The sequence below is a fragment of the Vanacampus margaritifer genome, chromosome 5 (assembly GCF_051991255.1).
Source record: "Vanacampus margaritifer isolate UIUO_Vmar chromosome 5, RoL_Vmar_1.0, whole genome shotgun sequence".
Classification (NCBI taxonomy): Eukaryota; Metazoa; Chordata; class Actinopteri; order Syngnathiformes; family Syngnathidae; genus Vanacampus; species Vanacampus margaritifer.
In genome coordinates this window covers 24,245,857-24,261,572 of record NC_135436.1, presented here as the reverse complement: position 1 = coordinate 24,261,572, position 15,716 = coordinate 24,245,857, and the positions used below count along the sequence as shown (strand labels likewise).

At 39.4% G+C, this 15,716-nt stretch overlaps 1 protein-coding gene across 2 annotated transcripts in view; it reads left to right on the top strand.

Annotated features, from left to right (window-relative positions):
* LOC144052138 (roundabout homolog 2) overlaps positions 1-15,716 on the top strand; it is a 56,680-nt gene that overhangs the window by 18,465 nt on the left and 22,499 nt on the right. For both annotated transcript variants that reach the window (XM_077565983.1, XM_077565985.1), the window contains exons 3-6: positions 8,340-8,497; positions 9,120-9,379; positions 10,490-10,617; positions 14,544-14,668. In XM_077565983.1, coding sequence (XP_077422109.1) covers positions 8,340-8,497; positions 9,120-9,379; positions 10,490-10,617; positions 14,544-14,668 — 671 coding nt within the window. The remainder of the gene's footprint in view (positions 1-8,339; positions 8,498-9,119; positions 9,380-10,489; positions 10,618-14,543; positions 14,669-15,716) is intronic.

Here is a 15,716-nt window from a genome sequence, read left to right as displayed (position 1 = left end):
CCCCCTCCCCCCCCCCTCCCCCGATGAGGCTGGTTGTGCTGACTGTGGGCTAAAAAGTGACCCAATTAGCTCTGGCAGGGTAGACGAGGATGGGAGTGTGTGGAAGTGTGTTAATGAGAGGCCAGTTTTAAGCTGGTGGTCGCGTTTGCGTGCGCGTGTGTGCGGCACGGCAACAGGTGGTGGGAGGACTTGGGTACAAGTCCCAGGAGCGCTAATGAATAGCCATACATCTGTTCCACTCTTAGCTCTGAGGCTCAGCGGATGACTTTGCGGACCGCTGACAGACTTCAGCGAGTTTGACATTCGGTAGCACAGCCCAAAGTCAACTATCCTAATTTGATCCATGCCGGATTGTGTCTCTTTTTATATACACTCCCCTGCAGTATATGCATGACTATTCTTATTAATATTAAACTTCAGAAAACCAATGTTACTTTTCAAAATGTGTATGGTTTTTCTATAGAATTTCTTCCTTGTATTTACATACTAACTACATGCTAGGACTCTATTTTCAGAAAAAAAGGGCATCTTTATGAGTTTGCGTCCTATCTATTGTCATGTTTATTTTCAGTCTTGTTTACTCCCTGTCATGTTTTCCTTGTGTTTTCCCCTTGTCTTGTCATTTCCTGTTTTATTGTGAAAAGTCTGACTCCTCTCGTTTCTGGTCACTTGCCCTTCCTCGTGTGGTGTGTGTGTCAACCCTGACTCCTGATTGTTTCCACCTGTGTCCCCATTACCCTCATGTGTCATCCAATGCCCTCAGCCAGGTGTGTCTTGTTATGTCATTAGTGTTGGTGTATTTAGTCGGTTGTCTCCCCCCTGTCTGTGTCGGTTCATTTTTGCTGTTGCCACTGTCGTAAGTCTTTCGCCACGGCACGCTGACCTCTTTGCCTTATCAGGATCCATGTCATGTTGTTAGTCTCGCCTTAGTTGTTTTGTCATGTTTAGCTTCATGTTTTGTTACTTCAGTTTATTTTGTATTTTGAAGTTAGCTTTTTTTTTGATTAGAAATTAAAACCTCTTTTTGGACTGCACCTCTGCCTTCCCGCATCTGGGTCCTAAAGCCCCCAGCTTATTGACATCTATGATGTCAGTGTGCATTTTTTTTTTCAACACAAACATGTTTAGAAATGTCCGCACTCATGTTTTTTTTACTGTCTGCACTCTGCAGTATGTTTGATAATGTGAGCCTCTTTCCAAGTATTTTGGATTCATAGTATGTGCAAAAACAATTTTAAAACAATGGCAAAAGACAAAGAAAAAGCAGTGACGAAACAGAATTGCTCACTCAAAGTAACTCCCACATTAAGAGTCTGCTAGCAGATTTAGCGAGCTTCTGATTAAATCTAAAATGGCCATGTACAGACCTGTAAGATTCGATAGCAGTATTTTTATTTTACATTTGCCTCCTCTGTTTGCCAGCCAGTGAGAACCTTGTATTTAAGTGCTTTTTGATCTTAGATGCCAGCCAGCGTCATCATTCTCTTTAACTGTAAGCCTCCAAAGCCTTGAAAGGAGAAAAAAAAAAACACAATAATGAGACAATGAGGGGGCAGACGCAAGTGCAGCTTCCCTCCAAAGTGCCTCATTGCGGCACACGGCATACTGCGGCGTCTACATCGGCATCACCGATGCTAACGTGTCAGCGAAGAGACGGTCACATGGCGTGCGAGGATTACAGTAAAGTAGGACAAATAAAAAAGAAAAGTTGCTTTAAAAGGCTCTGCATCCAGATGTTCCATGATGAGGGATTATGAACAAATCAAACTTGTGTCGGCCGCTTTTTTTCGCCTGTGTTTGTGTACACTAATGCCTCATGATTTTGAGATATGTTGAAGTAGAAATTGATCCTCCGGTGCCAATTGATGGAATGAAATGATGATTTAGCTTGTCTTGAAGCAAATGAGGTAAACTCTAGTGCTGGAGCCTATCCCACAGCTGGCTTTAGCCGAGAGAGAAGTTGACACATCCCGTTCGAGAATAAATGTCAGCGAACACCCCAACCCGGCATCGACGAACGGTTGACATTGCGCGAAAAATGTGTACTACAATGAACAGATTCCTACCTCTTCATGTATTGTATTTATTATCTTAGTATTATACTGCCCCCAGGTGGCCAAATTCCTTATAGACTGTGATACAGACGCTCCCCAACTTACGAACGAGTTACGTTCTGAGCGATCGTTCGTAAGGTGAATTTGTTCGTAAGTTGCTTCAGTGCTATATTTTGTATTATAAATTATGTTTAAAGAGAATACGTACAGTACTGTACTACGTATGTTAGAGAGAGAGAGCGAGAGACACACACACACAGTATGTACATGTACGTAATAAGATAAATAAAATGAAGTTTAACTTACTTTTGGAAGATGTACTCGATGCTTAAGGATTTGATGGAGGAGGAGGAAGAGGAGGATTTTATATCATGACAGGTTCTTCGTCGTCGCTGGAATGGGCTTCAAAAGTTACTTCCTCCTCCGTAACTTCAATGTAGGAAGAAGTTGAGGGTCGCGGAGAAGAAGATGAGGGTTGATGAGTATCTTCCTTGGAGGATTTACTAGAAACTGGCCGAAAGAAGCGATCTAACGACGATTGCACAGTTTTCTTCTTTTTTCATCATAAATGATGCGGTAGCACTGTATGGCATCATTCAATTGATTTGCAACCTTTGTGCAACGTTCAATATTTGGGTCTTGCTGCTCGAAGAGTGCGATGGCTTTATGAGCGACAGGCGTTTCTTCTTCTTCCTCCTCCTCGACACGTTGCTGAGCCTCCAATGCTGGGTGAGCTCTCACAGCGCCAAGCGTCGGTATTAGCGTCGGAAAGAAGCACTGCAGTACTCGGAAAAAGGTGCGCAATACAAAATCTAACTTACAGCATCTCTTTCTGAACATTTTTTGACATGCGCGCATGCGCGCAGACATGTTCGTATGTACCGTTGTTCGTAACTCGAATGTTCGTAAGTAGGGGAGCGTCTGTAACAAAGTAATAAAAGCAATATAAAAAAATAAAAATTTTAAACTTGCTTATTTTCGCTTTGTTGTCCAAAGACCACGAGCAGAAAAGTCATAAAATGATCTTGTTAAGCAGGGCAGACATTATAATGATATGCATACAAGGAGACACCAATAATCATAAAAAAGCAACAGTCTTCACTGTGATAAATGAATTAGGTGTCAGACTTAGCACGGCATCTCCCAGCGGGGAGGTTGGCCGTCCGTCCCGCACTTGGATGTAAAAAAAAAACAACCCACCTGTGTAATTGCAGTCTCGCTGAGAGGCGGAGAACTTTACGGGTTTACGAGTGTCATCTTCCAACCGCACAATGAGACAATGCGCGGATTAAAGCAATCACTGTCGCCACAGCAGCCGACGTCTTCATTAGCTGTGACGGGCCGCTGGAAACAGACCACGTCCCTAATGGCCTTACTGCCAAAAAAAATGCTTTCACACAAAAAAGACACACAATAAGAACCACTTGTTCCTTTACTCCCACCAAGCGTCTTTTAGGGACCAATAAACTAATCTGACTCTGTGACATGTATTGGGCCAACTGTGTAAACTGTGTTACATGATGTGGTACTGTTATATTTCATTCATTTCATTCGTTTGTAAAAGAAAAAAGACAATATAAAGCAATATTCAAATTCAAAGTAAAGTAAAAGAAATAAAAGGGGACGGAAAGAAGTAAAACTTGTTTTGTCTGCCTCTGATCAACAACAAAAAAAACAACACACAAAATGAATGACAGCGAGCGGTCAAGATGCTTTCAGTGTAACAATACTACAAAATAATTCAAAATAATTCAACTGTGTGTCCTTGTGCTATATTGTTTTTTTGCAGTAATTGTGCTTTTATTACATTTTTTGAAAATACAAATAGACTGAGAAGATTTAGTTTTACAATCCAGAGACTGACACCTTGAGTTGAAATACATCGTTCTTTTTGCTTTGTTCCTCTCAATTTGTACTCGATTTCCCTTTTTATAAATTTTAAGTTTGTATATTAACTGGTAAAATTTCACGATAGGCTTTATACAATATTTTAAGGCGGTTAAACTCCATCAATTCATAAAATGTCGCGGTTTCTGTATCCACAACCGCAAACCACACGAATAGCACGTTTCGGTAAAAGAAGAGGATAGAATATGACAATTCAGAATCCGCTCATCTTATTGGTCGACATAATCTTGCTTGCGGAAATACATAGCACAATGCGCTGCAGTTCTTTTTTTTTTTGTCTTCTTTATTAATCCAAAAACAAGCATCAAAATCTTTCTCTGTAGAACGGAGAGAATTAGAGAATTACATACTGAGCACACAAGCACAGAACTGTGCTGTCGAACGAGACAAAAGAGAACAAAAAAAACATTTCGCCAGTCTCGGCAAATCACACTCACGGAGGCGATGGAGTTGAGGTTTGTCGGGAGCACGGAACAAATTACGGTGTAAAACGGTGCATAGTTATATTACATTTGTATGTGAATAATGTTAAGCCAAGAGTTGTGCAGTTTTCTATTACATTTTCTATTATACGTATTTGAAAATATCTGTTGCTTTTTGTAAAAATCCACTTAAAAATTGCAGAAAGTGTTTGAGCAACGGCCAAAAAAATTATAATAATTTATCGCAACTTTTTGAAATATTGACCGCAAAATCAGGCATTTTAACCCACAACTATCATAAAAAAAATGACCGCAAAATTCTTAAAATTTGCAGAACATTTTATACAAGGGGACGCATTGTGATCGTAGAGTGTTACGACGTCTATATTGTGTTGTGTAAGATGAAGTGATATGAAAACCGAAAAAGCATTCATTTATGACTCGTACCAACGATAACAAAATGATCAAAATGAAGTCACATGGTTTCATGTGTTCATAATAAACATTGTATATGTGCTCATATGTGCCTGAGAGGATCGAAAAACACTTCCCCATGGCTGCGCATTTTCGTTCACACTCTTGACAGTGGAGCATCATGTTTCCTTCAGTGTGTCACTTATGTAAATAGCTTGTCGCCTGTTGACTAAATTGCCCCGCGGCTGCTGTTTTTTTTCCCTTCCTTCCATGCTCACAATCGATTAGCATAAAAACGAGCCACCGAATGAAACTGTGTGATTTTTGTCGTTTTGTTTATTTGGATTAGTCTTCCTCATGCTCATTTCTCATCAAATCCAAGAAGAAAGCCTTTTTGCAATGCTCAGTGGGGATATCAACGTCAATCCAGTGAGAGCCGGGCTCTCTGCATGGAATGATGATGCAACATTCATTTAGCCCTGTTTTGTCTTTTATTTAAGTGCAGAGGAAGCGCCTTGGGGAGTTTTTGTGGGAGGATTTGTCTTGCTGTGAAGAGGCAGGGTCAGAGCCTCAGCTGCCCCCCAAGCGAGCGCGGACGCAGCGAGCATTTGAGGAGGATCACTTGTCGGAATCGATGCTATTATGGCGGAGAAGTTAGGCTCTGGGATGGGAGTGGGGCCCGGGCGTCCAGTTCTGTCACAGTGAACGTTTAAAGTGGGAGCAGGAAGGATCTCATTAGCGGCACTTTAAGTGAAACAATGGAGCCGCCATTAGTCATCCTTGGACAAGTGCTTAAGAAGGCAGCCTAGGAAAAGTTTTATTTTGTCACCCTCTGGAACTTTCTCCCCTCTTAAGTACCATCTGTCTATCGAAGCCCTCAGGCAAAGTTGAGTGTACGCCCTCTTATTCAGTGCCCGCTTTGAAGATTTTTGATCCAAGGTTTTGGATTGAAAGCTGCATCAGAGACTTTGGTTTGTGTACAGAGCAAATGTCACACGGGTTTATTTGGAAAGGGATCATATTTTGTGTGTACAGAACAGTGCTCGCAACAGCAGCCAAAATGGAGCCTCTTCTATTTTCACATTTGGGGGTTGGGGTGGGTGATGGCAGCAACAACAGCAACTTGCATTGCTGCTTCAATCCACTGCAATGCTAGCCTGGAAACCAGACACATTGTTATACCAGCGAGTGAGTACGGACAGTTATCATCAATCGCATTTCTGAGGCTGGGCAAACCTAACCAAACAGTCATGTTTTTTGGACAATTTCTATGTATTTAGACCTAGTGTAGTTGCTGAATTGGTGAAAAAATATTGCCAACCATCTGCGCAAGCACGCCTCAGATGGTGTAATTGCATTCTTACCGATTAAATGTGCAAGTAGCGCTTCTCTCAGTATTATCGGTGGCATTTTCGCCGTAGACAGAAAATTATGTGAAAACCCCACAGAGAAATCAATGTAATGTAATCAAGTTAGGCGGCCTTAAGCAAGTGGCAACGTAAAATGGCCGCCCGTTGCTTGCATTTTCGCTATAGAGACAGAAAATTAAAACATAAAACACCGCCAAGAAATCAATGTATTCAAGTTAGGCGGCCTTAGCAAGTGGCAACGTAAGATGGCCTCCCGTTGCTTGCATTTTCGCCATAGAGACAGAAAATTTAAACGTGAAAACACCGCGAAGAAATCAATGTATTCAAGTTAGGCGGCCTTAGCAATCAACAACGTAAGATGGCTGCCGGTGTCTTCGCCTCTCTCAAGTAAGCGTCATATATACAGTAGGTCCGCCTTCTTTTGAAAGAAATTTGAAAATCGAGTTTAATGCTGAAGGAATTAAACCATCATCTCTCCCGCGCCCCATTTTGAATGAACTTCTGCCGCCGAAGAGTGACGTTGCTTTCGAAGAATACAGCACAGCAAATAAACAAATATGACTGTACGGTTCGTTTTGAACAGGGCCGAACAGCAATCAATGGCATAATGTAGTGTAATGATTGTGATCATGTTTAACATTTTCTCAGTTTGTTTAAAAATTACATTTTGGCTGATATATTTTTTTAAATATTACCCTGGTATCGCAATTTTAGTTTGTTAAAAAATAAATTTAGAGTATCCTTCAGTTTAATGGAAGGTGATATCAACGTTGCAGAAACAAAATGCAAATTCATTGGTGTGCTTTCAGCTGAAGTGTTTGTCTCTCACACACACACACGCACACACACACACACGCGCACGCACACACACACACACCACCACACACATCTACATTAGGCGAATGAATATAAATGTGTATGAGACGTACGTACTGACATCCCTAATGAGGCCTCATTTCTGGAAAAGGTCACTTTTCCTCCGTCTAAAATAATCTGAGGTGCGTCGGCAGAACTCTTGCAAAGTTGTTGGAATATTCATCGCCGTTTACCCAAGACACTTGATGATAACATTCCATTTTTACAACCCTGCCATCATTTAATTTCAAATGAGCTTTGCAGGAGCCCGGTGGGTTTGAATATTGATGCTGCGCGCCAGCCGTCATCGTCTCCACTGAGCTCGGAGGCACACGTGTGCTCACATTCACTACCACTTGTTGAAATTGAAATTCTGTATCGTTTGAAAAAAAATAGGATATAATGATGAAGAGTTGTGTAAGAGTGCTATCTCTTGGGATTTATTCATATATTAAAAACAACTTAATGATGACATTTTGGGTTTCACCAAACCACACCACTTTTTCATATGAGCACCCGTTAGCTTAATGCTAACACGTTGTAGAAAGGCTAATGAAAGTAGCATCGATATTGCGGTAGTTATAAATCTTGTGCTATTTGAACACAAGCACATAGCATATAATATTTACAGGCATATATTCATTAATCTCTGTAAAAATCACATTTCACTATGAAATCTAATCTTGTGTGCTATGTTAACTGCTAACTGTTCACTTGAATCGAAGATGCTAACGAGCAGCTTGTCAACTCAACGTTGAAACAGATTGAAGTATTTTTTCAAAGGGCCACTTTGAGGCACTTTAGGATGCCTGATAAAAGTTCTCCAAGTTGATCTGCTGCGAGAGATTACAATGATGGATTCTGCCATGGAGGAGCCGGCTAGACTTGACACCAGAGCTTTGGTCTGTCAATCACAGCAGGAAATTAAAAGATATCAAGACTTTGCAAAGTCAAACTTCTCCCACATACACAGGTGCAAACGTAAGATTGAGTCACATCCAAAGCTACTGTATATTACTGATTTATTTGAAAAGATAATCTAATGTTTTTGTAAATACACAGCCACTCCATCCCCCCACCTATGAATTATGAATCCGCAATGTTATTTGTTTACTCAGTGTAGGACGGAGAGATGTGCATTATTCATTAGCTCCACTAGGACGGACAACAGAGGAAAACGCTACAAGAGAAGTCACGCAAATCAAGACTAAACAATTTAAGCAAATGTTTCACCACAATATGGCCGCCTGCTTCTCGCCCACCTGACATCCCAATGAACTAATTCACTCTTGTGTTTTTTTTCCCCCCCTCTACAGTCCTCCGAGATGATTTCCGTCAAGCGCCGAGTGACGTGGTGGTGGCAGCTGGTGAGCCCGCCGTTCTGGAGTGCGTGCCCCCCCGCGGTCACCCCGAACCTCTGGTGTCCTGGAAGCGCAACAATGTCAGGGTCAACACCAAAGATGAACGCATCTCTGTGAGTAATGGTCAAATATTCCAAACAAATGTTCTTAAAGTGGAAGTCAACCTTAAACATTTCTTGACAATATGTTATATGTGACCTCACTAGTCTAAACATGCCATTCTGATTAATATTACATTTTTGGAATATGAGTTATAAAGCAAAATCCAGCCATTTTGCTCACTTACTGTCGACTAAAGATGACATCACAGTTGCTCGGGCATCAACCAATCACAGCTCACCTGTTTTCTGAAGCTGCGCTGTGATTGGTTGTTACCTGAGACCTGAGCAACAATTATGTCATCTTCAGTCGTCAGCAACTGGCAAAATGGCCGCCCCCTGAGATGCATAAAAACGGCTGGATTTTGCTGCTTAACTTATATTCCATTAACGCAATTTTACCCAGAATGCCATATTTAGAATAGTGGGGCTGCATAGAACATATTATTGTGAAAAGATTTTTATAGGGTTGACTTCCCCTTTAACAATATTATATTCTATACATCTCCAGGAGTCTAAACACGGCATTCTGATGAATATTGTTTTTGTGGAATATTACAATTTTAGTATTACAATTTTATTCTCCATTTTATTGTGATTTTTTGGGTAAATCTAATGTTGTTGCGTTCATTTTTAGGTGCGCGGGGGCAAGCTGATGATCTCGCACACCAGGAAAGGCGACGCGGGCATGTACGTGTGCGTGGGCACCAATATGGTGGGCGAGCGCGACAGCGACCCCGCCGAGCTGGTGGTGTACGAGCGACCCGTGCTGGTGCGCAGACCCGTCAACCAGGTGGTCATGGAGGATGACACGGTCGACTTCCTGTGCGAGGTCCACGGCGATCCTCCTCCCACTGTGAGATGGCGGCGAGAGGACGGAGAACTCCCCCGAGGGAGGTAAGGGTTTGGGCTGAAGAATTCAGAAAAAAAACAACCCTAAATTAAGGTTGTGCAATTAATCGAAATTCAATTACAATTTCAATTATTACACAATTAAAAATTCAGCATAATCGTCACCCAAAAAAAGATTATCAATACTAATTTTGGAGTTGTTTGAGTTTATGCATTTGCACTTTTTTTAATTTAAAAATATCTAACTTAATAAATTTAGTTTCATCCAAAAGGAACTTGCATAATTATAGTGTTCCAAAGAATTTTATTTGTCTTAATAATTTTTACATTTAAACATTTTTTTGTTTTGTATCAAAAAATAAATGATCATCCTAATCGTGATTTCAATTATTATTAAATCAAATTAAATTATTTAATTAATTATTTCAATTATTACCAAAATCATTGTGATTAATATTTTTTTCATAATCGAGCAGCCCTACCCAAGATTAAGTTTTCATTCTCAACAAATACAAAAGCAATTTTTTTTAAATTATTCTTATAAAATTACGTTAAAATTAATGAATAAATAACAACCCCAAAAATTTTTTGTTAATACTGTATTTCTTTTTCTGTTACTTTTTCTAAAATATGCATTAATAAAAGCGATGTTTTCTAAAAAAAAAATTAAATAAAAATATACCCTAAAAAAATTCTGACATTCTGATGAAAATGTAAAAAAGAAAATCTCTCTAAAATAGACAGAAGAAATTGTCCATATGCATTAGTGGATGAATATGAGTGTCCCTCATAAGTGACCCTAACCCTAACCCTATCAGTGCGCTGACATAACTTAAGTTAATAAAAAGGGACCATAAAAGGATTCATTAGTCGACAGAATTATCCTGTGACCAAATTCTCCCCCCTTTTTCTTCCATCTCAATATATGGTATACTTAGCTAAGCTTATTAAACAATTCTGCATTTGCTCACTTGGTGGTTTAGTTCATATTTGAATTAATTGCTGAGGATTAGTTTAATTTCTCATTGGAATGACTTTCCACACTTTGCAACAAAAGCTTCTGTTCCATCAAATTAAGCACATAATACTGGCTTGACTTGGCAAATCCTTCTTCAAATGATAGCATGACTTCCTGCTGCGTTCTCCATTTGTTAGGTTCGAGATCCGCAACGGCAACAGCCTGCGTTTATTCCGTGTGAAGGAACAGGATGAGGGGACGTACACCTGCACGTCGGAAAACAGCGTGGGCAAGACGGAGGCCTCGGCCATGCTGCAGGTGCACGGTAAGAAGATGAAGAATGCATCATGCATTTTGTATGCGGGCTGAACATGCACACATGCAGAACACGCTCAAGCATGCATGAAAACGTGGTGAAGTTCACTCATAAGAGGCGTCCAGGCTTTATATAGCCTGCTAGAGCATATGATCTGGACCGCCATGCAATTCTAGAAAACTCAGATCAATCTTTAATTATAAAAAATACATTTAAAGAAGTCCAAAAATGTAAAACTGCCATTTGGCCAATCAACATCAGATTATTAATCATGTCAGGACTATTACTTTAACTGTATTAAAGACAGATAGAGCAGTTCAGATGTTCACCCAAAGAAAGTCATTCTTGAAAGATTGTTGTTGTTTTAATTCAAGAATATACAACTTTTCTTAAACGTATGAAGATGAAATTATACCTCTAAAATTTTAATTAATAATTAATGTAATACAATACACTTTTTGGGATATATTTACAGATGTTTTTATTGTTTAGTTTCAACTTCAAGCAACATTTTTCTACAAAAAAAGTTAGTTTTGTAAGATTATGGCTTTTTTTCTATTTAGACTGATTATATTTTTTTCATCAGATTAGGATTTTTTTTCTTTAAAAAACATATTTACAAAATGTGCATATTCTAAAATAATTAATACAAAATTATATATCATAACTTTTTTAATGATTTTTTTCCTCCAAATTTATTTTAAAAAAATTCTTGGACTTTTTTTATTTAAAAAAATATTGATTACAAGTTGTTTTTTCTAAAGTATAACTTTATCTTTATAGGAATTGAATTTTATTGTCAAATGTTGTTGTTTGAAAATAAATGATTTTTTTTCTAAAAAAATAAATATGTTTATCTTGAAATTTTCCCCCCACAATTTACCTAATCATAAAATATGATTTAATTATTAACTTTTCCACTTAAAAAATGTCTTATTTTTCTTTCCTTTTTTTGTGTGCTTGTTTTGGGCCGAGCTAGTGTTGAGTGCATCTGCAGGGATTACGCTAAACTGTCGGGATTAGGCCATTTGACAGATGTTTACTGGACGTGTGCTTGAACTCACTGCCGGCGAGCAGTCGCTGCATTAATAAGACATGACTCCTCTTCCTCTTCTCCTTCCTAGTTTTCCTAACGCTCCGGGCCGCTCCTTCCTGCGTCTTGATTCAGACGCCTTCCTCCACTAATGCTTTTATCAGTCTAAATGAAATCCAATCCCAGCAAATTGCCATTCACTCCCATTCGCTGTGTTTTTTTTCTTTTCTGCACGCTATCGGCGCTTTTCTGATGTCGCTGCCTGTTTCATCCATCTCATTAATTTTCCATCTCCCTGTTTCAAACCCTATCATCATTCCAGCTGGCCGGCTGCGTAACTTCCACTCTCCCCTTCCTCACCCCTCCCATATTGTCTCCCCCTTGTCGTTCTGTATTCTTATTTTCCTGTTTGACAGACAGCGCTTCCTCTTTCGCTTTCAGAAGCACACAAAAAAAACTTTAGATAAGCACAAGTCCAAATTAATACATCACAGGCTCATAAATCCTTCCATGTCTCTGCCTGTCCTTCTATTGCTCAAATCAATTCTCTCTCTTTCCACATTGCATTTCTCTGCGTCCAATTACTGCAATTACTTATTAACGGGAGGAGCAACGTTTGACCCTTAACTGGTTTGATATGCTTTAAAAAGCAGTAGGATTTTTGCTTTGACTTGTACAGGGTATACACATAGCGATTTTTAACATCTTAACTAATATTTTTTAATGTGTGACTTCTCCAAAAGAGCACATGAGAGACCCATGAGATTTTTACTGCCCTAATGTGTGTAATATACTCCAGATGGCCAACGTATTTGTGATCCTCAATATTGAACAGGTTTAGCATTTACGATCGTCAGCCCACACCACAGGATAATCACTCTCTGTCCCGATTGTTGGTATGTGTGGATCCCGCTTTAGAAGAACAATCCATGAAAGATTAATAAGGGAAAAGGAGGAAATTGTGACTGGTAGTGCAATGACATCATCCCATGCACTGGACTCCCAATTATCTTGTGTTGATTTCTTGCTTTGACTAACAAAACTAATCTCTTGAAAGCCTTGAGATCTATTTTGGGGGAAAGAGACTGGTAGCATAGAACACAGAACTTGCACATTTTATCCTTCTTAATGTTCTCTGATGTTAAAAATTAACTGTAATCTTGACATGGTGTTAATAATACACACTGACAGTGGAATAATTAATGCAAAGCTACTGCGAAACGAACAAGTGTAATTGCTTATAAAAGTGCCATACGTCATCTGGACTCGAGTCGAGTCTACAGCTTGTGTGTGCGTGGGTAATGGGTATGTGTGTGCTTTGAGGCAGCAGCGTTGTGTTTGCGTGCTAATGTGGACAAGAGCAGGCGAGGCAGCAGAAGCTGTGCGTTCAGAGGCGAGTGTGTTTGCCAAAGAGACGGGCGGCGGAAATCAACATAAGATAGCATCATGTGACTCGGTCATGCAGCCCACGTCCCACGTTCCACACCATACCCCAACATGGTAGGGGAAAAAAATACTTTGCGTTCTCTCGCAATCTTATAACGCAAAAGTTTTTTTGCGAGAGGACGCTTGATTTTTTTTTAACGAGTTGATATACTTCCGGCCCGGGTCATCTTCAGTGTGAGCAGAAGCGTCAAGGATGGAGCATGTAAAAGCTTTTACCGAAATGATGAGAATGGGGCGTGTCAGGAGTGTGCTGCATCCTCGTCGCTTTTCTTTTGGTCACACGGAAGATGACCCGGAAGTACATCAACTCGTTAAAAAAAAAAAAAAATTGTTCTCTCGCACAAAAACTTGCGAGAGAATGCAAAGTTTTTTGCGAGTAAAACGCAAATTATTTTTCCCCCCTACCATGTGACCTTACGGGCTTGGTAAACTTCTACATAAACTGGCAAGCTAAAAAATAAAATAAAAAATTCAAAGCTAACTAGTCACTAACTAGCTACTAACTTGTATACTATACTACTATACTATATACTATACTTGTACTAGTACTATAGGTTAGCTAGGTATTTAAGAAAATGCTAGCTAGCTACATCATAAGGCTGCTACGTAAATAAGTAAGTAAAGCTATCTCACTAGCTTTAAAGTTTGTTTGTTTGTTTGTTAGTTAGTTTGCTAATTGTGTCGTTTGTTGGTTTTAATTACATTTTTAATGTCATTTTGCTTTTTATGTTGAAGTACATTGAGTTTAAGCTTGCTATATGAAGTGTGCTATACAAATAAAATTGACATTGACCTATCTATTTACTGACAAAAAGGCTAACTAACAAACTACTATGCGCTTCAAAAAATGTTTTATTTTATTGGGTATCCATCTATACCAGGTATGTAAAATGACCTATTTGAATTTTGATATTACAATTTTTACCCTGAGCTATCAGCATTGTGTTATGGTTGTAAGCAGCATATTTGCTTTTATTTACATATCCTTTTAATTTTATTCATCAGTTCATTATTCATTCAGTCATTTTGTCTTTGAAGAGTTTGTCAGACATCTTTCATTTGACAGTAAATTCCATATCTGCTTTTTGGGTTATTGTCACACTTAGCATCACAAAAAAATACAGGGAAAATAAAAGACACTGGAATTCATCCTTTTTCAAAATTTGCTGACATGATCATCACACATGTATTTCAGTATTGTATGACTTTTGAAGCATTTTTTTTCCCCAGAAAATTTTGGACGTTCCACTGTACATGATCGGATAGTGTCGGATGCTCACAATGTGCTTGCTTGCAAACATAAGGACGGACTAAAAGCCATGAGGTTTAATGGCCTATCCATCATTGATGAGTTGTACAATCACGTGTGTTATAGGCAATGATGACAGTGAGGAAATGAATGTGCTTAACAAGCTAGTCTCGTGTTCCTTCATCATCATCTTCTCCTCCTATGCAGTGCCACCTCAGATCGCTTCAAAGCCGCGGGACCAGATCGCCTCCCAGGGGAGGAGCGTCACCTTCCAGTGCGGCACTACGGGTAACCCCCCGCCTGCCATTTTTTGGCAGAAAGATGGCAGTCAGGTGAGGAACTTGAACAGTCGCTTGAACGCCGGGGTGACTCTCAGCAAAACTTTTGTGACACCTTAGAAGATATTGCAGCATAGTGTGGAAGGAGCTGCTGTCTTTCTGTAGAGCGGATGGGAGGAGAGGTGGAGGAGGAAGTACAGCAGGTGTGCGAAGTGCCTCTCCGGGCCTTACTTGAAGACAAATGGTGTCCTCCTTTCACGTGGCGGCTATAAATAAACAGCAAGAAGCTGCTTGAAATGTTGTTTTTTTTGTCTGCCTCTAGCCAACTGAGGAACTTGGTCTGTTTTTTTTTTTTTGTTTTTTTTGTCATAGGGGTCTGTTTGTGGGGATTATGTGCAGCCTTCTAACCCTGGTCCTTCCACTCAAGTCTAAGCCTCTTACAGGAATAACATGCATGGATGTGCAAACGCATCTATGCTATTTCCCACTCTGGAAAATGGAAGAAAACGCGTGAAACATCTGTTAATAGCCATCATGTGGGAAACAACAAAACAGCCCTTGTTAACCTTTTTTATTATACCAAATTTTCTCATCTAGACTCCTTTGTTTTCCCAAAAGTGTCATAACAGTAACTACATCAGTTCAGTTTGTCTGCTGAACCCATTTGAACTCTGTTGCTAATCAAAACCACTGGATAAGAAATAGTGGCTCTAAAAAATTATATTAAAAAAAAAGGTAGCTGTAATCATCTCAGTTTTAATCCCTATTGTCTTCTGAGCCTATTTTATCTCTGTTGTTAACCAAAACAACAGTACCTACCATATTTCTTTAAATGGAATGCAATTGAATTTGTCATTGCACATGCACGAATGCAACAAAATTCACTTAAATTACAATCAAAAAGACATTAAAAAAATGGGGAGAGGGAAAAAGGTGAAAAACAAAAAGCCAACACAATAAATGGTAGCCATCCCTCTAATGAACATCTGCTTATACCAATTAAAAAGACGGTGATAGCTATATAATTATGTCAGTACATATAGGCACCAATATCTGATGAGACTATTTGAACTCTGTTGCTAGCCAAAAAAGCAGCCCTGGC